This window comes from Odocoileus virginianus, chromosome 27 (genome assembly GCF_023699985.2).
Source record: "Odocoileus virginianus isolate 20LAN1187 ecotype Illinois chromosome 27, Ovbor_1.2, whole genome shotgun sequence".
NCBI lineage: Eukaryota > Metazoa > Chordata > Mammalia > Artiodactyla > Cervidae > Odocoileus > Odocoileus virginianus.
The window spans coordinates 35,992,334-36,020,226 of record NC_069700.1 but is presented as its reverse complement, the minus strand read 5'-3'; the positions used below and the strand labels follow the sequence as shown (position 1 = coordinate 36,020,226).

At 59.0% G+C, this 27,893-nt stretch overlaps 5 protein-coding genes and 1 long non-coding RNA gene across 16 annotated transcripts in view; 4 read left to right on the top strand and 2 right to left on the bottom strand.

The window, feature by feature from the left end:
- COL11A2 (collagen type XI alpha 2 chain) overlaps positions 1-8,474 on the bottom strand; it is a 29,446-nt gene extending 20,972 nt beyond the window's left edge. For 4 of the 9 annotated variants that reach the window (XM_070456642.1, XM_070456644.1, XM_070456645.1 and 1 more), the window contains exons 1-6: positions 7,389-7,701; positions 4,485-4,634; positions 4,157-4,367; positions 3,215-3,377; positions 1,494-1,685; positions 497-574 (exon numbers count right to left, since the gene is read on the bottom strand). In XM_070456642.1, coding sequence (XP_070312743.1) covers positions 497-574; positions 1,494-1,685; positions 3,215-3,377; positions 4,157-4,367; positions 4,485-4,634; positions 7,389-7,470 — 876 coding nt within the window. In that variant the 5' untranslated portion in view covers positions 7,471-7,701. Of the gene's footprint in view, positions 1-88; positions 341-496; positions 575-1,493; positions 1,686-3,214; positions 3,378-4,156; positions 4,368-4,484; positions 4,635-7,388; positions 7,702-7,794 lie in introns of those variants that run through there. The other 5 variants (XM_070456640.1, XM_070456643.1, XM_070456647.1 and 2 more) reach the window with 3 other exon arrangements.
- Positions 780-3,906, top strand: LOC139031463 (uncharacterized). The gene is made up of 3 exons (XR_011483958.1): positions 780-1,292; positions 1,831-2,362; positions 3,588-3,906. It is a non-coding gene; the product is annotated as an uncharacterized lncRNA (long non-coding RNA).
- A 376-nt stretch (positions 8,475-8,850) lies between the features above and the next one.
- RXRB (retinoid X receptor beta) lies at positions 8,851-15,655 on the bottom strand. Of its 2 annotated transcripts, none has more exons than XM_020881910.2 (10): positions 15,221-15,655; positions 14,318-14,565; positions 13,661-13,817; positions 13,118-13,297; positions 11,814-11,986; positions 11,144-11,273; positions 10,801-10,933; positions 10,594-10,697; positions 10,170-10,275; positions 8,851-10,060 (listed from the first exon to the last, which is right to left on the bottom strand). In XM_020881910.2, the coding sequence occupies exons 1-10, from the start codon at positions 15,450-15,452 to the stop codon at positions 9,913-9,915; spliced, it is 1,611 nt and encodes a 536-aa protein (XP_020737569.2). In that variant the 5' UTR covers positions 15,453-15,655; the 3' UTR covers positions 8,851-9,912. The 2 variants fall into 2 exon arrangements, with proteins under 2 accessions (XP_020737569.2, XP_070312737.1); XM_070456636.1 differs by having other exon boundaries at positions 10,594-10,685.
- A 159-nt stretch (positions 15,656-15,814) lies between these two features.
- Positions 15,815-19,843, top strand: SLC39A7 (solute carrier family 39 member 7). 2 transcript variants are annotated; one of them, XM_070456637.1, is made up of 8 exons: positions 15,815-15,928; positions 16,240-16,654; positions 16,741-16,909; positions 17,067-17,120; positions 17,254-17,418; positions 17,573-17,713; positions 17,920-18,116; positions 19,003-19,843. In XM_070456637.1, the coding sequence occupies exons 2-8, from the start codon at positions 16,244-16,246 to the stop codon at positions 19,273-19,275; spliced, it is 1,410 nt and encodes a 469-aa protein (XP_070312738.1). In that variant the 5' UTR covers positions 15,815-15,928; positions 16,240-16,243; the 3' UTR covers positions 19,276-19,843. The 2 variants fall into 2 exon arrangements, with proteins under 2 accessions (XP_070312738.1, XP_020737568.1); XM_020881909.2 differs by lacking the exon at positions 15,815-15,928 and having other exon boundaries at positions 16,246-16,386; positions 16,757-16,909.
- Positions 19,844-20,014: 171 nt separating this feature from the next.
- Positions 20,015-22,147, top strand: HSD17B8 (hydroxysteroid 17-beta dehydrogenase 8). Its single transcript, XM_070456638.1, has 9 exons — positions 20,015-20,106; positions 20,263-20,480; positions 20,593-20,709; positions 20,822-20,914; positions 21,018-21,103; positions 21,197-21,281; positions 21,483-21,525; positions 21,687-21,761; positions 21,955-22,147. Exons 1-9 carry the CDS (start codon positions 20,061-20,063, stop codon positions 21,969-21,971), a joined length of 780 nt encoding a protein of 259 aa, XP_070312739.1. The 5' UTR covers positions 20,015-20,060; the 3' UTR covers positions 21,972-22,147.
- Positions 22,148-23,790: 1,643 nt separating this feature from the next.
- Positions 23,791-27,838, top strand: RING1 (ring finger protein 1). The gene is made up of 7 exons (XM_070456635.1): positions 23,791-24,054; positions 24,149-24,271; positions 24,976-25,136; positions 25,236-25,451; positions 26,327-26,716; positions 26,879-27,155; positions 27,419-27,838. Exons 2-7 carry the CDS (start codon positions 24,194-24,196, stop codon positions 27,518-27,520), a joined length of 1,224 nt encoding a protein of 407 aa, XP_070312736.1. The 5' UTR covers positions 23,791-24,054; positions 24,149-24,193; the 3' UTR covers positions 27,521-27,838.
- The last annotated feature ends 55 nt before the right edge of the window (positions 27,839-27,893 follow it).

Here is a 27,893-nt window from a genome sequence, read left to right as displayed (position 1 = left end):
GCCCCTTTGGAGGGGGTACAGTTCAGGGAGAGTGAATCTCTGAGGTCAGAGAGGTTCGGGGGCAGAGATCTGGATGCCCTGGCTCTACCTGCCGGTAACCGCTGCCTCTGGTCCTGGGGGGGCCCCGGGCAGTGGGGGGAGCTGCCTGCTGAGCTGGGTGCCCGGAGAGGGGAGGCTGGCCCCGGGCTGGGCTGGAACCTCCACTTCGAGAGGGCCTCTGGCCTGGTGAGGGGGACGCCTGCCGGGCCGCTGACCTCTTGGCAGGAGGGGCAGGCTTTCGGGGAGGGGTCCGACGCCCGCTGGGGGGAGGGGAAGCCCTGTGGTTGGGGCCTGGAGGTCGCTGCAGCGGAGAGACACGGGAGGGGCAGTGAGCACACGCCCTTAATCTAGATACAAGGTGGCTCTCCCCAAAGTGGGAAGGGGAGGACAGTGTCTTAGGTGTTTGCAAGGGGTTGGTGGGGAGAACAGGGGAAGGGAAGTGGTCCCTCAAGTTTACCTGATAATCAGGGGTGGTGCCCGTAGTCATCACATCATAATAGGGGGGCTCGTAGTCATAGTAGAGAGACTCAGTGGACTGGGGTTGGGGGAGGGGTGGTGGGAACAGGTGGGAAGGGGGTGGGGTGGGGGTGGAGGGAGGGGGGAATGAGGCAGTGGATGGGAGTTGGGGATGATGGAGGGATAGGAGTCAGGAGAGAGATGGGGGTGGGAAGGGGGTGGGGAGGGGGGGTGAGAAGGGGGAGGGGGGGTGGGGAGGAGGGTGAGAGGGGGGTGGGGAAGTGGGTGGGGAGGGGGGTGAGTCCCGAACGTGGGACAGAAGCAGACATGATTAAGAGATTGAGCCTCCAACCTCAGACCACTGACCCCAGATCACACTTGTCACGCTAGCTGTCAGGACTCCAGCCCACTCAGAGCCTCCCTGCCCTTTCCTCACCCCCACCAACAGCCCCCGATCCTGCCCCCCCCAGGGCAAGCAGGGCCCAGAGTCAGGGCTCTGCACACTCGCTTGCACAGGCCTCTACCTCATACTCCTTCTCCGCATCTCTCCCTGGGTCTCCCCGTTTCAGCTTCTCCTGTCTCTGTCTCTGTCTCCTCAGCTCTGCCAACCTCTGCCCACCCCTCCCCCCAGTTCTCACCCCCACCCTCCATGGCCTCCCAATCTCTTAATTCAAGGAAGAGATGGAAAACCCAAGGACACAGTTCCAGGAAGACTGGCAGAGGAGACAAGCAGGGGACACAGTTCCCAGCCATGAATTCTTCATAACGACTTTTTATTTTTAAATGAAAATAAAAAGGTTGATGAATGAGGACTGGGAGGAGGGCGGGGTGATGGGAATAGAGGGAATGGTTGGGAAGGGGGTACCAGGGAGGGGGGTAACAGGAGCCCAACATAGGATGGGGGCTCCGGGCTGCTGGGGGAATTCCCCTGGAGCACTGTGGTGGCGGCTTCCCTCCCCGGGGCCTGCTGCAGTTTGGGGTACACCCAGCCCCCTCACCTGTGGCTGGGGTTCCTGGTTTTGTGGCCTGTGAAGTCTTGGTGGTTGCTGCTTCGGAGATCTCTGGGTTCTGTGAGACTGCTGTCTCTGAGGTCTCTCCCTCCAACCCCCCTCGCACTCCAGCTCCTTGTGGTCACAGGATTCGTAGGCAGCTTGCACCCCCGGGATGATGGAAAGCTCCTGAATATCACCCTGCAAAGAGGAAGGGACACTAATGGAGGCAGGTGGAAAGGGCTTCAGAGAGACACAGCATAGAGTCTGGGACATGGGTCAGAGGTTAGACTACATGATGGAGATGGTCATCACCAGCCCTCCCACAAGCATACTTTCTTTTCAGGTTTGAAAGGACCTTCTCATTCATAATCCCATTGAACCTTCACAACAACTAGACAGTTGGACAAGGATCAGAGTCAGCAGGACAAGGATCTTCATGCTCATTTTCCAAGCACAATTGCATTCATAAAAGTTCCAAGAGATGATGACTGGCCCAAGGTCATGCCAAGTGGTAGAATCAGGACTAAAATTCAAGCCTTCCACCTTAAGTTCAGCTCTTGGCCTACACCCTGCCCATGTGATCATGCATGAGCCTGTTCAAAGGGGCTTCTGGAGACAGTGGCCCAATCTTAGTTGCTTTGACCTTCCAATGCAGTGATTATAAGAATTCTCAGGACCTCTGGAAATGGGGGAAAGCCAGTTCTGATTTCCAATGGCATATACTTGTGCCCTCATGTGGTACTGAGCAAACCCTGCTTGGGGATGGATTACAGCTTGGGAATACTGCCTCGACTCCAGAGCAGAACTGGTAGCTCCTTGGGATGACAGAGATCTGATGATATTCTTTGGCATTCCCCTTGGCACTAAGCCAGCAGGTATTCAGAAAACATTGACTGGCTGGGTTGGGTGCATGGACAGATGGATGGGGGGATGGACAGACAGCTGGGTGGGTGCATGGACAGATGGATGGGTAGATGGACAGACAGCTGGGTGGGTGCATGGACAGATGGATGGGTAGATGGACAGATGGCTGGGTGGGTGAATGGGGACTCAGACACCTGACTAAATGAGAGGGTGGATGGATGATGAGTGAGTGAATATATGTGTGGGTGGACTGATACAGAGAAAAATGAGAGGCACAGTAGATAGAAATGGAAGTAGATGGAAGGAAGTGAAGAAATGGCTGAATGGAGAGTCGAGGGGGGGTGACAAGATGGGTGGGTAAACGACATGCATGTATGCATCCTTCCATGCACATGCAGGCAGGGTGGATGAGCGGATGGATGAATGAGGAGATGGATGGATGGATGGAAGGACAGATGCATAGATGGGTGGCTTCAGGGAAGGAGTGGCTGAGCAGGAGAAGAATAGGCAGGGAGGAGAATACAAGCCCAAATGCTTGAGGAAGTGAGTGAGTGTGTAAATGAACGGATGGGTAGATGGATGGGTGGATGAATCGGTTGAGGGGATGGATGGATGGGTGGACTAATGAAAACTGCCTGACAGAATAAATGACTATGGACAATCCTACCATACAAATGGGCACCTAATTCTTCTACCAAAAAAAAAAAAAAAGTGCAGTCCTGAAGAGAGGAAGTAGAAATAGACATTTATGAAAGGAAAAGTGAAGGGTCAGGACACAGGATGATGGAGCACTGAGGTCAGGAGGGGAGTGAACACAAGATGCAGGGCCAGAAATCACTCCTCTCGCTAGCTGCTGCGGTTACCTCAAAGACTTCCTCGTCCAGGATCCGAGCACCAAAGATGATCACGCCCCGAGTGTCCAGTACTGGGCGGGCGCTCCGGGGGAGGGGTCGCGTGACTCGCTTCTTACAGTCGATCACGAGGGTGACGGACTGGCCCTTCACAGCCACAGCCACACGGTGCCACCTGGTCATGGGAGCGGGCAGAGGTTCCAGTGACCGACTGGAGGCAGGAGGGTCACAAGGGCCGGGGGGCTGCTGACGCGAAGGCTGACAAGCCAACGGTAACACAGCAGCAGTCAGAGTAGCTACCATCCCCTGAGCGCACAGAGCACGCAGGCACCACGCAGTCACGTTCTCATCTGATTTTCACAATTCTCTTATCCCTATGTTTCAGACATAGAAACCAAGGCGCAAAAAGTCAAGCAGATAGGCATGGCTGAGTCGCGTTGCTATCCACCTGAAACTATCACAACATTGTTAATTGGCTATACTTCAATATAAAATCAAAAGCGTTTTTAAAAAATAAAAATAAATAAAAGAAAAAAATAGTCAAGTAACTTGCCCAAGGTACAAGGTAGTTCTGCGCACAAGGATTTAATCTCTGAAGCCCAAACTCTGGGTTAGAAGAGACTTGACTAAAGTTTGGGCAGTGAGTAAGCGAGTGGTGGCCCAAAGGGATTTCCTAGATTAAGGGGGGAAATTGAAGGCAGGAGGAGAAGGGGACGACAGAGGATGAGATGGTTGGATGGCATCACTGACTCAATGGACATGAGTTTGAGCAAACTCCAAGAGAGGGTGAAGGACAGGGAAGCCTGGAGTGCTGTGGTCAAGGGGTCACAAAGAGTCAGACACGACTGAGCGACTGAAATAACAAGGATTAGGGCGTGGGGGTTCTGGAGGCAGCAACCAGAGGGGAGCTCCTAGGAGACAGGCCAGACAGGCCAGAGGAGTGCAGTGACTTACTTGCCATCTGCCAGGCTGAGGCCTCGGAAGACGGGCTGAGCCGGCGGTTGCGGCCGTCCAGTCTGGTCCTCGTATAGAAAGCGGACGGGCCGGCCGAGCTCCAGGCCCAGCTGCCGGACGCCCTGGGCACTGTAGAGGGTCAGGAGGGGCGCCTGGAGGCCCGGGCGGGTCCGGACCACAGTCAGCAGAGAGAAATCTTTGGGAAAGCCTCCTGGAACACAGACACAGTGGGAGGAAGAGGCAAGGTGAGCCATCAACTCCTTCCCCTCTGATCCCACCCCCCATGGCCTCGCCCGTGGCTCTCCCTACTCCGGCAGGTCACCCATACCTGGAAAGAGCTGACGGGTGGGTGCGCTGAGCTGGGCCGGCCGGGACACTCGGTAGGCCACATCATCTGGACAGATGCCTCTCGCCCTCCGGACACCGTCAGGGAGGGCGGGGAACCTCAGGGCCCGAAGCACGTCCACGGGGGCTGCACCTGGGAGAGTCACGAGGGTCAGAGGGGACCACACTCAGGGGGGCGCGCACAGGGGACTTTGGGGGTTTAGCGATCAGGTTTCTGGGGCTCAAACTCCCTGGAGGACATAAGTCACCTCGCCCTTCCACGCTTCTGAACAAAGCCTGAATGGATGGAAACAAAAGTCACCTGGAAAAAGGCAGCCTGGGCCTGTACTCAGCTCCATGCCCACCACCACTGCTCCACCCAGCCTCAGTCTCCCTGTCTCCATCTCTCAGCCTATGAATCTCTACTCTGTCTTTCTTTTTTTTTAAAGAAAGCCCGGATAACTATTTTAATCAGTTTATTATTTACCTTCTGGCTGTGCCGCTTGGCATGTAGGACCCTATTTTCCCAGCGGGGATCGAACCTGCGCCCCCTGTGTTAGAAGCGCAGTCTTAACCACGGAACCACCAGGGAAGTCTCTCTATTCATCTCTCTCTTCCAACTCTCCACCTGCCTCCCCTTCACATGCTCTGTCTCTCTGACTCTGTCAGCTTCCGTATCTGTTGGTCTCTCTCTCTCCTTGTCTCTTCCATTTTCCTCCGTTTCCCTCACCCTCTACCCATCTTTTCCTTTCTCCAGCTCTTCCTTCCTCTCGGTCTCTGGGTCTCTGGCCTCTGTCCAGTGTCTCCAGCATAAACAACATCTGGGCAAGCCATCATCCTGGGCACGGGAGGGGCTGGGGGCCACCAGGGAAGGAGTTGACAGGCTCTCTATGGAGAGGGGGCATCAAGCTGCTGCAGTCCCCGTGTTTGGGGGAGGCAGGGGCCACTCTGACCATGCAGAGAAAGGAGATACAAGAAGGGGCCAGCCCTGGAGCCAGTGCCCCTGGCTGGGGAGATGGGCTGGGGGGCGGGGGCGCGCGGGGAGCCTGAAGCTGCCACGCAGAGCCGGAGCAGATCCAGGGCCCGGAGCCACACATCTGCGGATCCCATCAGAGTCCTCTGCCCAAAACCCGGGCAAGCTCCCCACACCTGGAACCTGGACCCTGCCCCACCACCCCCGCCACCCGTGGCCCAAAGATTCTAGAGCCAGGCCACCAGCCCTGTCCACCTAGAACTCGGCTTCCGAGGGCTCAAACTCCCCAGGAGACAGAGGTCGCCTCTTTCTCTCTCACTCCCCCAAACACAGGCTTCTCACACCATCAGTTCCAGATTGGAAGAAAACCAAAGAAAGTTCCAGCAAAACTTTCACAGAAGTATTGGGCAGGGCAGGGGCCAGAGAGATCAGGAGCGCAGAGCTGGGTAGGGTGGGTGAGGTGGGGCGGGCAGGCAGAGAAAAGGCCCTTTGAGTCCAGAAGCCGGGAAACCACGGCCTTGCCCCCTCCCACCTCCCTGCCCTAGCCTGGCCCCCGCGTGTGGCAGCTCCGCAAACATCAACACACAAGGGCCGCTTTGAGAGACGAAGGGTAAGTAAGACAGAGACACAGAGACTCACAGAGACCCCAGGCCAAGGAGACCTCAGAGGCCCCCACCCTCTACCAAACCCCAGGAGAGTCCAGCTCAACCCTATAGATGGCCTAGCCACAGGTCTTCCCACCCGGCTTCCTACTTCAAGTCACATAGGGGCCCCCCCGTCTCTGGCCTCAGTCTGCCCCAGTCTCCCCACTGATGACCCCATCACCCCCAGCACTCTGCCCCGTACTGATGAATTCCACACTAACCCACTTCCCTCCAGAGTCCCACCTCTATCCACTCAGCCCCCAGATAAGAGACAGTCATCTCAGCCACCTCCTTGCCTCCATGTTAAAGGATCCCTTTTCTCCCTAAAAAAGACTCCTAAGGTCTACAAACATCCCACACTTCAGTTTTCTGTCCCTGAGCTCCTCCTGCCTTGAAAGGTCTTCCTTCCATAATCTAATCTAAATCCTTTATGCTGCTTTTCTGACCAGAAGAAATAAATAGTCAAGTTATATGCAGATCAGCCTCCAGGGTTTGGGGTTGGGGGGAGGCTTACTCCAGCCTGCGTAGTACCCAGGTACTCTCAGCCTCCTCCTTACCGATGTCAAACCCCCCTTCCCTGGAGCCAGAACTTCTGGATCCTGGGGAAAAGAAGGAGAAGGTTGGGATTGTGGAGGCCAGGGTCCCAGGGGAGCCCGGCTGGGCAGAGGGGGAGGGGCGGGGCAGGAATGCAGAGAGTTGGCTCCTGCCTCAGACACCTGATCCTGGCCTGTCCAGCGGCCGTCCTGTTGGCAGTCAGCCCCACGGCTCCCCAGAGCCAGCCGCGTGGCAGCATCGAGGGCATGGGAGGGGGAAGGGGATCCTGTCGGGGGAGCCAGTGAGACAAACAGTCCAGGTATCCCTTCTTTCTCTATTTACCCGACTCTGCTCTGACCCAAGGATGCTCACCCTCTCACCCCAAAGATGCGGACAGAAAGAAGACAGATACGCACCTCCCATCCATCAACACTTGCATCTGCCCCTGACTCCAGCACCTGGCTGGACCACACTGGCCCTGCTGGAGGACCCCAGCATCCAGCCCCACTCACATAACCCTCCACCATTCAGCCTTACCTGCCCTCCCCTGCTCACTTCAGAGAGGAAAACAAATCCCCATTCTGGCTCCAAGGGACCCAGGTGTCCTGCCCTCCAGTCTGGACCCTTGACCGCCCCAAATCCCCTTCTCAGACCCAGAAGCGTCCCCCTTCTCCCTAGGTATCCGCTGTCCCCTGTCCCGGGGACGTGCAGACCTCCAGCCTGATTCCGATGACCCAGGCATTGGGACTCCGCTTACCTGCCCAGGCGGGGGCGGCGCTCAGCCCCAGCAGCAGCAGCACCAGCAGCAGGAGGTGATGGCAGCGGCTGCACCGCTCCATGGCTGGGGCCCGGAACGCCCGGTCCCGGGGACCAGGGGACGCCGGCGGCGCTGGGCACCCCGAGGCTGCAAGAGAGAGCGAGCACGCCGGGCTCCTGCGGAAGTCGGAGGCTGCCGGGTGGCGACGGCTCTCAGGGACCCAGCTCCATGCAGCTGGGCGCCGTCGGGGCTCCGGCGCTCTTCCCTCCTCGGTGGCCGCCGCTCCTGTGTGTCCCCGGCCACCCCAGCGGCCCAGAGCCCCCACCTCGCTCCCGCCCCCGGCCCAGCCCCTGCCTTCAACCGCCCGCCCACAGCCACCGAGGGAAACCCCACCCCCGATCTCCACCTGGTTGGGGGGGCGCGAACGGGAACCCTCCCTCGCGGTCCTTGGGCTGCTCTGCTCTGCTTCTCGCAGGGACTCAGTGGCCTGTACCTTAGGATGCTCTTTCCGGGGAACCCCAATATCTCTTTCCTGGTCTCTTTATTTTGGGGGGACCCAGACGTCCAGTCGCAAGACCCCTCCCCCGTTCCTCCCCCTTGGAGATGCAGAGCCCCCTTTCAGCAGAGTCCGGGGCGGGATGTAGTGGGAGGGGAGAGGCGGGCCCGGGGGTCGCTACCTCCCCTCACCCCATCGGGTCTCCATAATTATTTCCCCTCGGCCCGGCCCGCCCGCTGTAATTACAGAGCCCGGCCCGGATCGGGGTATTTATAGACACCGCTATAGATAGCGACTGGGGACCTGCAACCCGACGGCCGCGGGGAGCGGGGCGGGGGGGAGGGGGGGGCGAGGAGGGGGAGGTCGAGGCGGCTAGAGAGGAGGCCAGAGACTGGACAGACCCACACACAGGCTGATCGGGTCCCAGGGGATGGAGGGGAGGGCACCACGTAAGGGCGTCCTGGAGCCCAGGTGGAGAGGCATCCAGTCGGGAAGGGGGGCAGCCACACGGGGTTGGCAGAGTCCGGGAATCGGGGTCACTCGGGGACGAGGTCGCCTCCAGGCGGGCAACGCCGGAGGAGGCCGCGGCGCTCTGCGCCCAGGGCGCCCCCACGGGCGGGCACGGCGCCGGGTCTGCCCGGAGCCCGCGGCGCGGCCAGAGGGCCGCCCGGAGCGAGCCGAGGCGCCGCCGCCCGCTGGCGCTGGGAGGGCGCCGGCGAACAAGGCGCCTTTGAGAGCCGGCCGCCCTCCTCCATGGCCGCCCCGCCCCGGCCCGGCGCACCCTCGGCCCCCTCCCTCTCCACAAAGCGCGCCTTGTGTCCCCCCACCCCCCCACCCCGCGCCCGGCTGCCAGCCCTAGGGAACTACAGCGGCGGCCGCGGCGTCCAGGGAGCGCTCCCCACCGGATACCCTCCCACCCGCGGCCCGGGGCGGCGCTCCTCCCCACCCCCAAGACAGTCACCTCGATCCAGAAAACAGCAATTTTAATTTGAAAGCGATTTTTATGTGAGTGAAAGACAGGGGAAGGGAACCCCGGAGAGAAGAGCCGCAGGGCAGAAGTCATGCAGCCCCAGCACCCCACCTCCGCAGGCTGGCCATCGCCCCTCAGTCAGGCCAGGACACTCAGTGTCCCAGTGTCCCAGGCTCCGCGGGGTGAGCCCGGGGCTGCAGAGGGAGCTGGGACCGGGAAAGGCGTGAGGACTACTCACCACCCCGGCCCTGCCCTCAACGCAGGCCCCTTCCCCCAGACAGACAAGAGTGGTGGGGAAAGGGCGAGGAGGCTCAAGAACCCAGAACACCCGGGCCTGCCTTTACCAGACACCACCCCCGCCACCGGCATCTCTTAGTCAACCTGGGGAAGTACAGTGCTTCTTTGAGTCTAACTGCAAGGCTCTGTCCTCCAGGAAATTAAAAATAGCAGATGGGTTCCCACCACCACCACCACCTTTGTCAGTCTGACTGCCGGAGGTGGGGGAGTGTGAGACGGGACTCTGGCCAGGGGACAGTGACAGGGTCCCCTCCTTCCAGAGAAGCCCCCATCTGCCAGGCTGGGTTAGAGGAAGGCCTGTCAGAGCTTACTCCCATGTCCATCAGTTTGGGGGGCCTGCCCCCCAACAGCCATCTCTGCAGGAGTTCTCGTTCCACTCTTCGAATGGGGATGCTGAGTGAGGCAAGACGACAAGAAGCAAGGGCCTGGGAGCAAGGCTGGGGCTCTGTGCGGGGGGAGGAGAGGCCACTCCAGGCTGGAGTGAGAAAGCCCCCCAGGCCATGGCAGAGCCAGACAAACGCGGAGACTCAAGGCCGCCGCAGGGAGAGGTCTACCAGTGGTCTGGGTCCCTCTGACTTGGGACCTCAAGCAACCCCTTACAGGGTTTAGGGGCACCCCCTGGAGGCCTCAGTTCGGCTCTGTGCTCCTCCATCCCATCAAGATTCTAGGAACACGGTCCCTCCCCACCCTGCCCCAAGGCCCAGAGTCCCTTGCTGCTGTGCCCTCCCCCAGTGTGAGGAACAGCACGTCTGCATGTGGGCTCAGGCCAGCTGGTGGGGAGCCTCAAGCATCTCCATGAGGAAGGTGTCGATGGGGGTGTCACCGATGAGCTTGAAGAAAAACAGATGCTCTAGACACTTAAGGCCTATGGACCTGAGAGCAGGAAGACGCAGCAGCAGCTTGGCAAACCTGAGGGCATGGGAGATGCTGCGTAAGAGCCGGGGCCACGAGGGCCCTGAACACACCCTGGGGGCACCCCCCACCCCGGTGCGGGCCCGGGGCCCCCAGCGCTTCTCACCGGCCCTGTTGCTCAGGGTACTTCTGTTTGCAGTAGGTCTCCAGGGACGCATATACTTTCTCTCGCAAGACCTCGACCTCACTGGGGTTGGAGAGGCCCTTGGCATCTGGGATGGCAGGAAGAGAGGAGGAAGAGGAAGGAGGACCAATCAAACCAGGACAAATGCGGAGACATGGCCCACACGATGTTCCTTCTGGGCCCCACCTACACACCCTTCACCACATGCCTGGCCAGGGAAGCAGGGTACAAAGGGTCTGGGGGATGGGATCGGAAAGGGAATGTTTTTCAACGAATGTGGGTTCCTCCTGGTCAGCTGGGAGATTTCTAGGTTGAGGGGGGCAGCTGGGTAACTGAGGAGTCTCCGAAGAAGAGGCAGCTGCAAGGCTGCCTGGGTCTTGAGGAACAGGGGCAGCCCTCCTCTTACCTGGATTGAACAGAATGATTGCCCTCAGGCAGCCAAGTTCTGTCTTGTCCATCCTCATGTCCCGCATTTTGGACACTAGCTCTGTCAGCACCCTGGAGAGGGACCTGCAGGTCACTCAAAGGTCACAGCTCAGCCAGCCTTGGACACGGACCAGCCTATAGCCCCGCCCCCTCGACCACCAGGCCAGCCCAGCTGAGGGCCACTGACCTATCGAAGATGGCTCCCACGCCTGCGGAATGGGCCGAGTTGCGGTGCACGTGGAGACCTGTGGCGAGGAGGATGCCGTCTCGGACGTCGATGGATCGGTGAGAGAAGGAGGCGATGAGCAGCTCGTTCCAGCCTGGGGGGCGGGGGGCGGGGGCCACAAGGGTCAGGGGCCAGGGATGAGGCCACGGGATGGAGAGCACATTGAGGGAAGGGGAGAAGAGGGGGTCAGGTCAACAAGACTGGCCCCCTGAAAATGCAAGGTAAGGTCACTGGGGTCTCTGAAGGTCAGGAGGTCCAAGAGGGGTCCAGAGACAAGAGGTCCGAAGGGTCCAAGGTCACTGACCTGCCCGTAGCAATATGACCTGGTCATCCAGAGGCAAGGAGGAAAAGTGGGGGATCCTCTTCGCCCACTCAACAAGTGTGAAGAGCTGTTTGTCAGCTGCCTGGCAGATGTTGGTCACGGGGTCATTTGGCTGCAGGGATGAGGGCTGAGTTATGGGAGGTTTGGAAGCACCCTGGGAAACCCCCAACTATAAAACCCTTTGGACAATTCCCTGGTGGCTCAGTTAGTAAAGAATCCACCTGCAAAGCAGGAGACCCAGGTTCAATCCCTGGGTGGGGAAGATCCTCTGAAGAAAATGACAACCCACTCCAGTACTCTTGCTTGGAAAATCCCAGGGACAGAGGAGCCTAGTGGGCTACAGTCCATGGGGTCATGAAGAGTCAGACACAACTTAGCGACTAAACCAGCATCTTATTTGTAGTCTCTTCAAGCCCCATGTGAACCAATTCCTGCTCTTCTGGCATTCAGGAAGACAACTGTTAACTTGGGACTTGCCTGTGCTTGTTCTGGGAGTGAGGACAGAGAACGCTACCATGCCCGCCTCAGATGTGAGAGACCGTGTCTCGGGGCACTTCCAGCCCCCGGCAGTGTGAAGCGGTGGTGAGGGGAAGGGACGGGAGCTAGCACAGACCTAGCCTCTGGCCCCCCCAGCAGGAAGGAGAGCACTCACGCTGCTGCCGCTGCCCCCGGTTCCCCCGGGACCCTCCACGCCCTGGTCACTCTTCTGCTCCACAGCAAGCTCCGCCTCCAGGATCCTGTCCACAGGCATCTCCTCGGGGGCTCCCCCGGCACCCTCCCCATCCCCGTCTTTGTCCTTCCCCCGCTGACGCTCCTCCTGTACAGCTAAGGGCCAGGGCGGGGGGGGGGGGGGGGGGGGGAGAAGAGAAAAGTGGAGAGTCAGCAGCCAGCCACGAGGAGATTCCAAAGTGTCCTTAGGGCTGTATCGGGGTCTCCTGGCCTAACTTAGAAGATATTTATAGAAATTGGGGAAGTCACTGGAAACCACAGCATATTTGTGGCAGTCTAGACACAGGAGTTATGAAAGAACAGATGACTACCCAAGAAGTAAAAAAGGTGGATAGAGGAATTAGACAGAAAACCAACATTTAAACAGAGGACCTACTACATACTAAGAAACATGCCAAGCATGCTTTAACATTCACTCCAGTATTATAACAACCCTGTGAGCTCTTGATCCCATTTTTAAAGATAAAAATTTTGAGGCAGTTCATTAAAAGTCTGTTCAAGTTCACATGATACATGGCACATCATGCATCTAAACCTAAGTGTTCCTAACTGCAAATCTGGTGTTCTTCTGACTCCAAGAGGCAGGAGAAAGCGCACTGGGCCTGGGTCTTCAGGGACATGGGTTCTGATCCCAGATCTGTCACTCTTTTGTTGCATGACCTTGGGAAAGCCAGGCTTCAGGCTCATCTTCTCTAAAATGAGGCAGGTGACCAATATAAACTCCCTAAAGCATCTCTCAGGATTTCAGAATCAGACTTAAGATAAAACAGAGAGAAAAAAGAGGGAGAGATGTTTTGGGGGTCTTTTAGTAAAGGCTGCAGTTTAAGAGAGCACAGGCCCAGAGTTTGGAGAAGCCAACACAGATACCACAGAGACATAGGCCAGAGTGGAAGGCTGGCTCAAAGAGAAAAACAGCTAATCCGGTTAGAGAGGGGGAGCTAGAGAAACCATCCTGGGGAAGGAAAAGTGATCCTAGCACCAGCCCGGGGTGAGGGGATGGGTGGTGGTCAGAGGTTCAGGCCAGAGTGGCAGAATCATTAAGAAAGAAACTCAATGGACCACATCAGGGTACCAGGAAGGAGAGCGGATGTGCACGGCAGAGAAATGAAATAGCGCCCTCTGGAGGAGAGAGAGGAGCCCCGCCTTCCAGAGAGGCGAGGTCCCGGAAGTCCTCCCTCCCCCTCCTCCCACAGGGCACAAGGGGAGGCCTGGGGGGCCGGCCCTTACCCTCCCTCTTCATGCCAGTAGCCAGGCACTTCTGATAGCGGCAGTACTGACAGCGGTTCCGCTGGCGCTTGTCCACCGTGCAGTCCTTGTTGTCCCGGCACGAGTAGGTCAGGTCCTTACGGATGGTGCGCTTGAAGAAGCCTTTGCAGCCCTCGCAGCTGTAAACCCCGTAGTGTTTGCCTGTAAGAAGAGAGGAAGGGCAGTGAGACTGCACGCACACCCTGGGCCACTGGGAATCTTGTCCACCTCCTCCTGCCCACCCTACCCCTAGCAAACTTAGCTGAAGTCCGCTCCCAAGAGATGGGGAACCAGGACGTGAGGGATGATACAGTTCCATTCTTCTCAGGGTTCAAAAACCCTAGACCAGTCCCCTCCCACCTCTAACCCCCACCCCAAATCTAAGCTGGAGGTTCCTCAATTCTCATCATGCCTCTCCCAGTTCACTAGCTCAAACAAAACCTCAAAAGCCCCTGGGAATCCCCCAGATGACGGTACGTGGTACACACACTCTCTTCCTCCCTGCTAGTCCTCTGAGCCCCATACCTGAGCTTCGGTCCCCGCAGATTGCACATAGCCGTTTGCCAGCCCCAGGGCCACCTGGAGGGGGTGGACAGTGCAGGCCCCGGACCCCTAAGACTGGTGGCTTCACATCTTCAGGGGGGCCAGACCCACCCCCAGGGAGCGACACTGTTGAGTTAATCTGGGATGGGGGAAATAGGGAAGTCACAGGGAGACTCATTGGGAAGGATAATCTCTCAGGGGGAACGGACATCATTCTCTACCACCTAGGCAGGGCCCTGGGCTGCACATTATAAAGAACACTACACTGCAGTGCCTGGGAAGGGCCACCCCTGGGGCGCAACCCCGAAGAGATGAGACCTAACGGCCCCCTGAAATTGTGCAACACAGTGGCCCCAAAGGGCTTTTATCTCAGAAGGGCAGATGGGACCAAAAAGGCAAAAAAATCACTGACAGACGAAAGGGACATCAAGAATAGTATGTTCCTTTATAGTACTGGGGAGGAGGCGTGAACTGAAAGCTCAGTGGCACCTCAGGAAGGGCCAGGGGTTTCACAAAGACCACAAGCCTGTCAACACTAGAAGTTCAGTGGACCAAGGAAGTTCATACAAAGATCTGGGGTCAGGAGGAAAACAAGGAAATGAAAGTGGAGAGGCAGTTAAGTGGGTCACGACCTCTCACCTGGGGACTGCTGACAGGCCCGGAGAATCCTGGGGGAGCTGGAGGGGGCAGGCCGGGGGACCCCATGGAAGAGCTGATAACTGGGAAGGGGGAGCCCAGTGGTGGGGGTGGCATCGAGGGTGGGGGTGGAGCCCCAGAACCTCCAAGGGACGCAGCTGCTGAAGGGGGCAGGGGTGGTCCGGGAGGAGAAGGGGGAGCGGCCCCCTGGGGAAGGGGATTTGGGGAGGAACTGTCTGGGCTCCGGGAGTCTGGGGGGTGAGGGAGGGTACACACAAGCACAGACACACAGACACAGGAGAGACAAAAAGAGAAAATGAGTCTTGGCTCACCCAACAGGAGACGCATTCTCTCCCTCTGATTTCCCCACCGCGCCCCCATCCCACCCCTTCCCGTCCAGAGGCAGCCTACTGCCAAACAAGGGCTGAACCCCTTATCGTGGTGGGAGGAGGGGACTGACAAACGAGAGGAGGAGAGCTGAGGAGAGGCAAGCTCCAAGCAGTGCATTTGGCCACCCCAGACCGGACGCGTCTCGTGTGGGTGGGGCAGCACGTGGGGGGGGACCCGCCAGCCTCTGCACTCCCAGCTCGCGGCCCGAACGTGCAGGGCAGAGAGACCCCGCCGAGGACGCGGAACTCGCCTCCCAACGTCCAGGGTCCTCAGGCTCGAGGACCGGGGCCCGGAGCTGGGGATCGCGGGGGAGCCGGCCCTCCAGCGGCTGCCCAGGGGAGGGCGGAAGCGCCCCCTGGCCGCCCCGCCCCGGGGGCAGGGCACTGCGGCCCCCGGGAGGAGGGGACGCGTGTTTACAAACAAGGGGGCGGGGGCGCCCGGGGGAGCGCCCAGGAGGGGGAAGGGGCCGCCGGCGTCGGGGTCTCGGCGCCCGGGCCGGTCCGCGGGCTCACTCACCCCGCCCGCTGTCTCCCATCCCGTCCCGTCCAGCCTCCCCCGGCTCCGGCTCCGGGGCCTGCTGTCCTCCGGCTGCCGCCGCCGCCGCCGCCGCCGCGGGATCCAGCCAGGGCCGCCGCCGCCGCCACCGGGACGCGACCCCACAATGCATTTCTTTTCGCACCCCCACCGGCCCACACTGCCCTGCGGCATGCCGCTGGGGGAGGAAGGGCGGGCGCGCAGCCCAAGACATGACTCCCAGCTGAGTGTAGGGACGCCGAGCGGCACCAGGGGCTCCTGAGGACCGCTCGGGGGGACGAGCCGAGCACGAGGAAGCCCCAGAGAAAACGACTCTGGCCTCAACCGGGTCAAACTAAGCGCTTCGCCCGGCCCTGTACCAAAATGACAGCGCCAATGTGGCAGCCATCTTGGTATAGACGGGAAGTCTCCGCGCTAGTTCCCGCCCCCTCGTCTAGTTGAAAACGGAGGAGGCGGTCTTCTCCCGCGTGTTAGCCAGTCTCGCCCGGCATACCCTCAAATAACCTCCACGTCCGCGCATGCGCGCCAGGGCTGCGCCCCCCCCCGCCCCCAATCTCCGCTGCCCGGAGTGCGGCCATATTGGTAAAGGTGCTTGGACCGAGGTAGAACGGGACTCCCAAGTTCTCGCGGGAGTTAGGGGCGGGACTGCCACGTCCGAGCAAACCGGGAAAGGAGAGGATCCCGGAGCCGGTGAGAATTCCCTGCTTTTCTCTACTGTCCTTTCCAGGCCTTTTTCCTCACCTTGCGGGTCATAGAGACGAGAGCCCAGAGAGTCCATAAAGTGGAGGATCGAAGCCTAGAGCGGAGTCCTGGGGGCCCTGTATCAGGGAAGGGGTTCGGGATAAAGAGCTTGAGTCTCAGGAACAATGTGGGTGGGGACAGAACGGAATGGGGGAGCGGCCCATAGAAGTGGACGGTGGGCGCGGACAGAGTAAAGCGGACCCCGCATGGGTGTAGAGGTGAGGGCCAAGTGGAATCACTGTCTCTGTCCCTCTGGTCAGCGTGATGGCCAGAGGCCTGGGGGCCCCCCGCTGGGTGGCCGTGGGACTGCTGACCTGGGCGGCCTTGGGGCTGCTAGTGGCCGGACACGGGGGTCATGGAGACCTGTACGAAGACCTGCACGAGGACTTCCACGGCCATAGCCACAGGCACTCACATGAGGATTTCCACCACGGACACAGCCATGCCCATGGCCACGGCCACACTCATGAAAGCATCTGGCATGGGCATACCCACGGTCACGACCACGGACATTCACACGAGGATTTGCACCATGGCCATAGTCATGGCCACTCCCATGAGAGCCTCTCCCACCGAGGACACGGACATGACCATGAGCACAGCCATGGAGGCTATGGGGAGTCTGGGGCTCCAGGCGTCAAACAGGACCTGGACACTGTCACCCTCTGGGCCTATGTGAGTCCCCTGGGGATGGGGCAGAGGGAGGCTGATGCCGTATTGGGAAACCTCACATCTCTTAACCCCTGACTCTCCCTCGCCAGGCACTGGGGGCCACAGTGCTGATCTCTGCAGCTCCGTTTTTCGTCCTCTTTCTTATCCCCGTGGAGTCAAACTCCCCTCGCCACCGCTCTCTGCTCCAGATCTTGCTGAGTTTTGCTTCTGGTGGGCTCCTGGGAGATGCTTTCCTGCACCTCATCCCTCATGCTTTGGGTAAGTGATCTCTAGCTTCTACCTCAAATCTTAATGAATTTTAGTCTTTGGGCAAGACTGTTCTTTCCTCTTTGTGACCCCTGACCTTCCAGAATTCCTGCAAATACACACCCCTTGCTTGGTTTCCTCATCTGGCCTTTTCTCCCTCTTCTTCCAGAACCTCATTCTCACCACCCTCCAGAGCAGCCAGGACATGGACATTCCCACAGTGGTGAGGAAGGGGCAGGTGGAGACACGGGTTGGGGTGCTGGAGAAGGTCTGTCTCTCCTGTTCTTCTTCTATGCTTGGGGAGGAAGAGTCCGGAATCCACATCTCTCTTAATGTCTCAATGCATCCATTCCCAGGCCAGGGCCCCATTCTCTCTGTGGGACTGTGGGTCCTCAGTGGAATTGTTGCCTTTCTTGTGGTGGAGAAATTTGTGAGACATGTAAAAGGAGGACATGGACACAGTCACGGACATGGACATGCTCATGGTCACACACATGGAAGTCATGGACATGGAAGACAGGGTGAGCCCAGGAACAATTTTTCTGAAAGCCACATTGCCTACCTTTGGATCTCCTCGTTTTAAGGTTCTGAAGCGGGAGGAGACTGCCCTTGTGAGGATATATTGGCAGATGATGTTTGTTCCCCACTTAGCCCCATTCCTTTCTGCACGTGCAGAGCATGCGTCGAGGGGGAAACCGAGCTCAGAGGAAGGAGAAAAGGAGGCCGGGGCACTGAGGATGCGGAAAGTGGGGAGTGCAGAGCCCCACGATGGGCCAGGGAGGCCTCGGAACGCTGAAGAGGAGAAAGCAGGGTCAGGTGAGAGCCAGGGCTCCATACGCTTGGGCAAGAGACATAGTTGTGAATGGCTTGAAATAGCACTGTGGGTGATGGCAGGTGTCTGGGAAATACGGGGGCTCTATATGAAAGGATCTCTCAGGGAGATGTGATCATGGGTGAGTGTGGCTGGGACTAGGGGTGATGAATGCCTCTAACCGGTTAATCTTCCTTTTCTCCTGTAAAAGACCTACGTGTATCAGGGTACCTGAACTTGGCTGCAGACCTGGCACACAACTTCACAGATGGTCTAGCCATCGGTGCTTCATTCCGAGGGGGCCGGGGGCTGGGGATCCTGACCACAATGACTGTTCTGCTACATGAGGTGCCCCATGAAGTTGGAGACTTTGCCATCTTGGTCCAGTCTGGCTGCAGCAAAAAGCAGGTTGGTGATGGTGTACACCAAACATGGTTGCCTCGATCCCTTTACCCTCTGCTCACCTAGCCCCAACCCAGACTGCCACTCATGAGTTCCAAACAAATTGTACTACAGGCATACTTTGTTTTATTGTGTTTCTGTATTGCACTTAGCAGATACTGCATTTTTTACAAATTTGTAGCAACCCTTTGTTGAGCAAGACTTTTGATACCTTTCTTCCAACAGTGTTTGTTTACTTTGCATCTGTGTCACAGTTTGGTAGTTCTTGCAACATTTCAAGCATTTTCATTATTGTTTGTTACGTTAATCTGTGATCTTTGATGTTACTATAGCAAAAAGATTCCAGCTTGCTGAAGGCTTAGGTGATGGTTAGCTTTTTTTAATCGGTATTTTTTAATTAAACTCTTACATTGTAGGTATAATGCTACTGCACACTTACAGGATAGTGTAAATATAACTTAAATACACTGGGAAATGAAAAAATTCATGTGACTTGCTTTATTGTGATGGTCTGGGACTGAACTCACACTATCTCTGAGGTATGCCTGTATTGGCGACAGTGGATCCTCTAGTAGTGAAACAGAAGAAGTTCTGTTTGTCTTGCAGTTCAGTAGTTTTTGAACTGTGATCCAGAAACCATCTAAATAGTATGAGGGTCTTTCACACCGTGCCCCCCGACCCTGACCTGTTGAGTCAGAAGGTCTGTGGAAAGGAACTCTATTCTAAGATCTTTCAGAAAGTGTCTATTCTAGCCCCCTCTCTATTTGCTTTACTCTTTAGTTTCTAAGGACATGCACCCTATTCATGTACACTTAGACCATTCCAGCCATGTCTAAACTACTGATAACCTTCAGATGTTGATGAGTGCCTCTCTCTCTTTTCTGCCCACCAGGCGATGCGTCTGCAACTACTGACGGCAGTAGGGGCACTGGCAGGCACAGCCTGTGCCCTTCTAACTGAAGGAGGGGCAGTGGGCAGTGAAATTGCAGGTGGCGCAGGTCCTGGGTGGATTCTGCCATTCACTGCTGGTGGCTTTATCTATGTAGCAACGGTGTCGGTGTTGCCTGAGCTGTTGAGGGAGGCATCACCATTGCAGTCACTTCTGGAGGTGCTGGGGCTGCTGGGGGGAGTTGTCATGATGGTGTTGATTGCCCACCTCGAGTGAGAGATGGGGTAAACCAGCCCCAAACCTCTAGCCTCTAAGCCCTTCAGGTCAGGGGTCTGTGGAGGCTGGGGGTCCTGGCCTGGGACACCTGCCAAAGGAGAGAGTTGTATCCTAGGGAAATGGTGACTTTGGCTTGAGGGCTGTCAAGATCTAGCAGTCATACAGGGCTGCAGAGGTGAGGATGGCGCCCAGAGGGGCCATGTTGTTGGCTGTGGGGACTAGAGCCGTGCAGAAGGCTGAAAGAGAGGAGTCATGGCAGCCTGCCCTGCGTCCCCCACCCCACCTGTTCACAGAGGACCAAGCCGCCACACACAAGCTTCTCCAGGGCCCAGCTCCCTCTCTCCCGCATGTCGGTGGAGGCTCCAGGGAAGACCAGAGCCCTCCCCAAAGGGAGCAGCATAAGTCGGGGATAAACGTCAATCGTGTGACCTGATTTGGGAGTGATGGGGGGGGCGGGGACAGCTAGTTGCTAATCTCATGGCCTGATTTTTTTTTTTGTTTCTATTCTTTTATATCACTTTGAATAGAGGAGGGGTGGGGACCGGAAATAAAACCCTCGGACCTTTCATTCCACGCGCAGTCTTTGTCTTTTTCGGGGGTTGGGGCCCCCCTTCGTCCGGCTCCCCAGGCCCCCCAGGAGCGGCGCCTGGCCACGCCCCCGCGGCTGGAGGCCGCCCCCGCCCGAGGCTGCCGGCGGGGCTTCGATTGGCTCGGCTCCGCGCTAGCCGCGCCCCCTCTGCGCTCGGAGTGGCTCAGCGTGGGGCCCCGCCCCACCGCCGGCCGTCATGGCGTCTCCGCTCCGACTGCGCTCCGCGCTGGCCCTGGTCACAGGTTGGGGGCTCCTCTCCTGGGCGGGTTGTGGTGCCACAGTGACGTCCGGGGCGCGCTGTCGGGCCGCGCAGTCGCCCTGATCTCCGGCCCGGGCCTTACTACCTCTGTGCCCCGCTGACCTCTGACCCCGCGCCCGCTTGTCCTCTCCCGTCCCAGGTGCGGGCGGCGGCATCGGCCGCGCCGTCAGCGTGCGCCTCGCCGCCGAGGGGGCCGCCGTAGCCGCTTGCGACCTGGACGGGGCAGCGGCGCGGGAGACGGTGCAGCTGCTGGGAGGGCCGGGGAGCAAGGAGGGGGCGCCCCGCGGAGCCCACGCCGCCTTCCAGGCTGACGTGTCCGCGGCAGGGGCCGCCAGGCGCCTGCTGGAGCAAGTGCAGGTGAAAGCCAGACGCCCTCGCCCCTTTGAAGCCCTATAACGTTGCCTCCACGGCCCTCGGCTCTACACCGTTTCTCGTTGTGTAACCACCACCCCACCCCCGCCCCTCACAGGCCTGCTTTTCTCGCCCGCCGTCTGTCGTTGTGTCCTGTGCGGGCATCACCAGGGATGAATTTCTACTCCACATGTCTGAGGACAACTGGGACAGAGTCATAGCTGTCAACCTCAAGGTGGTGACCTCTGAACCCGTGACTTCTGGGTCCTCTAGCCTGGGGAGAGAGTTGGAGGACCGTCACCCCAACTGATCCTTTCTGCCATGTGACTTTCCCCCTCCACCCTCAGGGCATCTTTCTAGTCACTCAGGCTGCAGCCCAAGCCCTGGTGTCCAGCGGCTGTCCTGGCTCCATCATCAACATCAGCAGCATCATAGGCAAGGTCAGGCTGAGCTTGGGAGGAGGTGAACCAGTCAGGTGGGCACAGAGAGGAGAGCCCCTCCTTATGACCCCCGACTCATCCCACATCTCCGGCTCACCCATAGGTGGGGAACATGGGACAGACAAACTATGCAGCATCCAAGGCTGGAGTGATCGGGCTGACCCAGTCTGCAGCCCGGGAACTTGGACGGTTGGTCAGACAGCTGGGGGCATGTGAAAAATCAGGAGGAAGGGGTCAGTGTTCAGTCCTCTCTGGAGTCAGCAGACACTCTCCTTTCCACAGACACAGGATCCGCTGTAACAGCGTCCTCCCAGGGTTCATTAGAACACCCATGACCCAGAAAGTGCCACAGAAAGTGCTGGACAAGGTAGGAGACTGTGGGTGGAGGGCAGAATCATTCAGAGACCAGCCTCTCTGGGCTTCAGAGAGGATGCTGGGCCCGCTGCAAGGCAAACAGCAGATATTCAACAACTGCACAAGGAATGAAGACCCAAAAAATAAGTCACAGACTTTTTCCTACAAAAAACCCACAAGAAACTTTCACTCACATATGAGTGTTTCCTTACAGGTGACTGGAATGATCCCAATGGCACATATGGGGAACCCTGAGGGTGAGCACTGAATGCAGGGGGCTGAATGGAGAGACCCCCAAGTATCTGAGGGGGCCTCACCAGGATTGGTAGTGGGCGGGGGGAGGATTCTGGTGGGAGGTGACGGGCTACTTTGGGTCTGTGAGAGTGAGGATTCTGCCCTCTCCCCTCCACTCCCATAGATGTGGCAGATGTCGTCGCATTCTTGGCATCTGAAGACAGTGGCTACATCACAGGGGCATCAGTAGAAGTCACTGGTATGAGGCCATCGTGGGGAGGAAGAGGGCAGAGAAGTGGAACCCAGACGATAGGAGAAAGCTAATGAGAGGAGTCTGGAGCCACTGAGGGAAGGGCAGGAGTTCCCATAGGCCAGGGACAGAAGTGGGCGCCTCCCCTGCAGCCCATTTGTCTCCACCTACACATCTGTCCAAATGTTTCTGCCCCTCCCAGGAGGTCTTTTCATGTAACTGCCTCAAGGACCCTGGACTCTGCTCACTCCCCCACTGCTCTGCTGGCCTCCTGCTGATGAGGACTCGGAGTTCCCAGGCTACAAAAGGGGTGGCTGTGTATGGCTCAGGAATGCTCAATATGGGAGGCAGGGGTGCTTGTGACCCTAATAAATTCCAAAACCTCTTCCCTGCCACCTCCGGTTCTTCTTGTGTCCAAGTCCTCAGACCCTTCCCCACCTCCCCCTCCTTTCCCTTTTGCGAAGGATTGTTCCCTTTCACTGCCTGGTCTCCCAGGGCAACCCCCGCCGCCGGGTGTGAGAGGCGAGAGTGTGTCACTGTGTGTGCGTGACACTCTGGGTCTTTTGGAGGGAGGGGTCTCTGCCCCACCCCCTGCCACTGATCCTGTAGCCCTAGTCCCTTCCCCCCAATTCCTTGGGTCCTCACAGTCCCCAAGGGTGATTTGTTCACAGTCCCATCCTGGTGTCCAGTCTAGCCTTGAGAGGGGGTCTTGGAACAGGTGGCCCTCCCCCACCCCTCTCCTTTCTCTGAGTCCCCCCTCCCCTTTCTCTCCACCTTACAATAGCTGCAGCCGGCCGGGGGTCGGATGGGGGGATTAGGGGAGGGGGCCAGGATTAGGGGAGTGGGCCAGCCGATGAAAGGGGCTGGAGGAGAGCAGAAGGAAGGGAGGGGGCTGGGAGGAGGAGGAGGAAGGGGAGGGGGTCCGCGCTAATCGACTCTGGAGCCCACATAAGGACTGGCCACGGACTGAAGGAGAGGACAGGGAAGTAGGGGGGAACCGGGGGAGGGGGTGAGGGGACCCACTGCTGCCTTGCCCCAGAGACAGGCCACCCCCTGGCAGTTGCAGCCCAAGTCCTGGAACCCCAGTTCAGGCTGGAGGAGACAGGACGCCCATCACGATCTCTCCACACTCCCCCCCCCCCCCCCCCCCCCCCGTCCCCCGTACCCCTCTCATCCCCTGCCCTCAATGGGGATCGGTCTGCCCCTTCCTCTTCTCTTCCTTCCCCGACCCTTCCTTTACTGGGAAGTCCTGGAGGAGGCTTATGCCCGCTTCCCGCTCCGGGCATTCGGCCCCTGGCGGGCCCCCGGCCCCCGCCACAACACGCGCACACCCGGTCCCCGAGAGGGGCCCCACCTCGCGCGGGTGCGTGTCCCTGCTTCCGCGTGGTGCCTCCATCCCCCTGTGCCTCCCGGGCGCCTCCCTCCCCCGCCCCGGGCCGCGGCTCCTGATTGTCCAAACGCAATTCTCGAGTCTCTAGCTCTGGCCGAGAGTTGAGTCTGGACGTCCCGAGCCGTCGCCCCCAAACCTCGGGGGGGAGAGCGGGTCGGAGGGTGTAGGGAGAGCCAAGGCGGAGGGCAGCGCAGGTCCCCCGGGTGGAAAGGGGACCCGGGGAACGTCGGGACTCGGCTCTGTTCACGGGTCCGGAGGACGGCAGCCGCAGAGACTCCTCTGCGGCTTTCCCCCCTCCGCCCCGGAATCCCGGGCTGGGACTGCGTAGAAGCCGCGCGGGGGAACCGGGCACGCGGGCCCCCAGAGCCGCCGGGGGGAGGCGGCCCCTCTCCCCACGCCCGCCGTCCCCTCCCCAGGGGCCGGCGACACCGGGCCCTGCCCTGCGGAGCGGAGGCCCCAACGGGGGCTGCGGGGAGGGGACGGCGCCGGCAGGGGGACGGGAGCGCGGCCCCCGCGCGGCGCGGGCCCCGGGGGCGGGGAACCGGCGTCCACGGCGCTGCCACCCGCGCGCGCCTCTGGGTGACGTCCCCGCCGCCGGGGGTGGGGTGGGGGGGGCACAGGCGGGCGGAAGTGACGCAGGGCCCAGCGCCCGGGCCATGGCGGTGGCGGCGGCGGGGGACCGGCGTCCACGGCGCTGCCACCCGCGCGCGCCTCCGGGTGACGTCCCCGCCGCCGGGGGGGGGCGCGGGCGGGCGGAAGTGACGCAGGGCCCAGCGCCCGGGCCATGGCGGTGGCGGCGGCGGCGGCGCGAGTTGCTGTCTGAGAGGCGGCTGGGGACCGGACGGCCTCGGCCGGGTAGCCCGGCCCTGGGAGCGGCGCTGCGGCGGCTGGGGCGCCTACGGCGGGACCCGGGTGAGGGGCCGCGCGGCGGCGCGGTGCGGGGAGCCCCGGAGGGCGGGGTCCGCGCGAGGGCCGGGCCCCCTGACACCCTTCCCCCACCCCCTAGCCCACCTCTCCGGCGCGGCGGCGGGGCAGCCCTGGTGCGGTCACCATGACGACGCCGGCGAACGCCCAGAACGCCAGCAAAACGTGGGAACTGAGCCTGTATGAGCTCCACCGGACCCCGCAGGTGACAGGGGTTCTCCGACTGCAACTTACTGCTTTTCGCTTAGACCGCTCCATCCGCAGACCCCCTTCTCACAGCCTCTTTTCCACTTTTGGCCTTTTTCTGCCCAGCTTCACACTCCCTGGCCCTGCTTTGGAATCACCTTTCACATTTAGCTCGTTTAATCCTCAAAACTGACGTGCCAGAGAGGTAGAGCCAAGTATTATTGTCTTCGTTTGAAAGATAGTAAACAGGCTGAAATGAACTTCCTGGTCTTCAGTTCTGCATCATAAGCCACTGCATTTAACACTCCCCTTGGAAGTTTATTAAAAATGGGATTCCGGGCCGGATCTCACCCCCCCCCACACACACACACACACACTAACAGTAATGGGATGGGACCCCAGACTCTGCGTTTTTAGCATGCACCATAGGGGATTCTGATATAGGCAGTACCAGGACCCCACTGGAAGAAATTCTGTTGACTAAGTCTTCCCTAGAAGGAAAATCTGTGCTATGCCCATCTCCAGGCCTATTGCCAAACCTCAGATCCTCCTATTTCAAAGCACCTACTCTTAGGATTTCTCTCTTCCTCAAGTGGCCAAATGGGGTACCCAGATTCTGCCATCTCACTGTATTTCTCAAGACTCCAGTTTCATGGACCACTTGTCCCTAAAATCGCTTTTACCTCTTTCCACCACCACCTTTCCACTCATTGCCATCTCCAGGAAGCCATCATGGATGGCACGGAGATTGCGGTTTCCCCCCGGTCACTGCACTCAGAGCTCATGTGCCCCATCTGCCTGGACATGCTGAAGAACACGATGACAACCAAGGAGTGCCTCCACCGGTTCTGCTCTGACTGCATCGTCACGGCCCTGCGGAGCGGGTAACAGGAGGGACGGGTCTGAGGTGGGGGCAGGGGGAGAGAGCCGGGCCCTCCGTCCCCAGTGACTGAAGGCTCAAGGCCTCCTTTCTCCCACCCCAGGAATAAGGAGTGCCCTACCTGCCGAAAGAAACTGGTATCCAAGCGGTCTCTGCGGCCAGACCCCAACTTCGACGCTCTGATCTCTAAAATCTACCCCAGCCGGGAGGAGTACGAGGCCCACCAAGACCGGGTGCTCATCCGCCTCAGCCGCCTGCACAACCAGCAGGCACTGAGCTCCAGCATCGAGGAGGGGCTGCGCATGCAGGCCATGCACAGGTTCGGGGGCCACAGGGAGGTGGATGCACGGCGATGGGACAGAGCCACGGGTCAGATGCCTGGGGTCTCTGCTTCTAGGCCTCAGCATCGCGAGCGCCTACCACCATCTAACTGTCGTGCCTGGAGGTCGTGGATGTGAACCATAGCTTTTTAGTTAGCAACTAGCACTACTATTATTTTTTTCTTAATACTTATTTGGCTGCACTGAGTCTTAGTTATAGCATGTGGCATCTAGTTCCCTGACTAGGGATCAGCCCAGGCCCCCTGCAGTGGGAGTGCAGAGCCTTAGCCGCTGGACCACCAGAGAAGTCCCTGGCACTGTTATTCTTAATGAAATACCTCACCTTCTAACTTTCTAGAAGTTAGAGCAGTAGAGTGATTTTTGAGCATAAGCTTTGGGTTCACACTGCCGGGAATTAAATCACCTCCTAGGGCAGCATCACTCAGTCTTTATTTTTTTCATCACTTAGTCTTTAATGTGTATCTGAATTATCTGAGAGTTTTGTTTAAAATGTAAATTTTGATTTGGTAGGTCAGGAGTTGGGCCTAGATTCTGTGTTTCTCCAAGCCTGTGCCACTGGGTCTTGGACACACTTTGAGAGGCAAAGGGACTATGATCTCAGACTAATTATTTGACCTCTCTAAGCCTCAGTTTCATCAGCCATAAACAAAATGGTATAATTACCTGTGTCTGTAGGATTTGTATAATTTGAGGCAGTCAGCGCAAACACTTAGCAACGTGCTTGGCACATAGTTAGTATGGAATAAATATTAGGAATCATCGTTAAGATTTCCTTGGTTTCTTAATTCTTTGAAGTTTAAGTCTAAAGCCCTTATCCTTGGTGCTTTCTAATCTCGACCACTTGCTCCCACAGGGCCCAGCGTGTGAGGCGGCCAATGCCCGGGTCAGATCAGACCACAACGATGAGTGGGGGTGAAGGAGAGCCCGGGGAGGGAGAGGGGGATGGAGAGGACGTGAGCTCAGACTCGGCCCCGGACTCTGCCCCAGGCCCTGCTCCCAAGCGACCCCGCGGAGGAGGCGCAGGGGGGAGCAGTGTAGGGACAGTGGGGGGTGGCGCTGGTGGGGTGGGTGGGGGCGCCGGCTCTGAAGACTCGGGTGACCGGGGAGGAACCCTGGGAGGCGGGACCCTGGGCCCCCCAAGCCCTCCCGGGGCTCCCAGCCCCCCAGAGCCAGGTGGAGAAATCGAGCTCGTGTTCCGGCCGCACCCCCTGCTCGTGGAGAAGGGAGAATACTGCCAGACTAGGTGAGAGCCTCGTCCTCCCCAGACCACTGAGAGGCCAAGGGTCATGGTCTCCATCACAAGTGGGCCTCGCCCAGACCCAGACAGAGTCCGCAGCCCAGAGGTCCTGCGCGCGTCTCCACTGGCGGCGTCCGTGCCCTCACCCTGCGCCCTCTCTTGCCCCAGGTACGTGAAGACCACTGGGAACGCCACAGTGGACCACCTCTCCAAGTACTTGGCCCTGCGCATTGCGCTCGAGCGGAGGCAGCAGCAAGAGGCGGGAGAGCCGGGAGGGCCTGGAGGGGGCACCTCTGACGCCGCAGCGGGACCTGATGGGGGCGGTGGGGAGGGTGGGGGTGCCGGAGGAGCCGACGGCCCTGAGGAGCCGGCCTTGCCCAGTCTGGAGGGCGTCAGCGAAAAGCAGTACACCATCTACATCGCGCCCGGGGGCGGGGCGTTCACGGTGAGCACCCCTCACGGCCTCAGTGCGGGGGTGGGGGGGGGAGCGGGGTGCACAGCCATAGACCCCGACCTGCTCACCCATCCGCCCTCCTCTGCATCTGTCTCCTTTCTGTGTCCGTCCTTCTTCCCCATCACCCTTGTCCTCGCTTTGCCCAGTTTATTGTTTCTTTGTCTTCCCTCTCCCTTCAGTCACTTTTCCTCTCATCTTACCATCTTTTCCACCTCACTTTTCTCCCTCTCTTCCCCCTTCCGCCACCTCTGTAGACACTGAATGGCTCACTGACCCTGGAGCTGGTGAATGAGAAGTTCTGGAAGGTGTCCCGACCACTGGAGCTCTGCTATGCCCCCACCAAGGATCCAAAGTGACCCCACAGGGGGCGGCCAGAGAATGGGGGCCATTGGGTGTCCTTGAGTCCTGGACCACCCCCTGCCTGGCTTCTTTGTCCCCCAGAGTCCCCAGCCTGACCAGCCAGCAAGAGGACACAAACAAGGACAAGTGGCTTTTATACAAAGTATCTATATCAGATTCTTCTATATTGTACAGAGTGGGGCTTGGCCCCCTTCTACTGCCTTTTCTATTGCCCTCAACCTCCCGTCCACATGAGATGCCGGGGAGAGTGAAAAGCCCTCCCCTCCGTGCCCTCCTACCAACAACAAATAATTTGCTTTTTTTCCTCTTTGAAACCTGCGGTTCTGTGTCTCTTTATCAGGGGTGTAGTAGAAGGAGAGGGAAACAAAG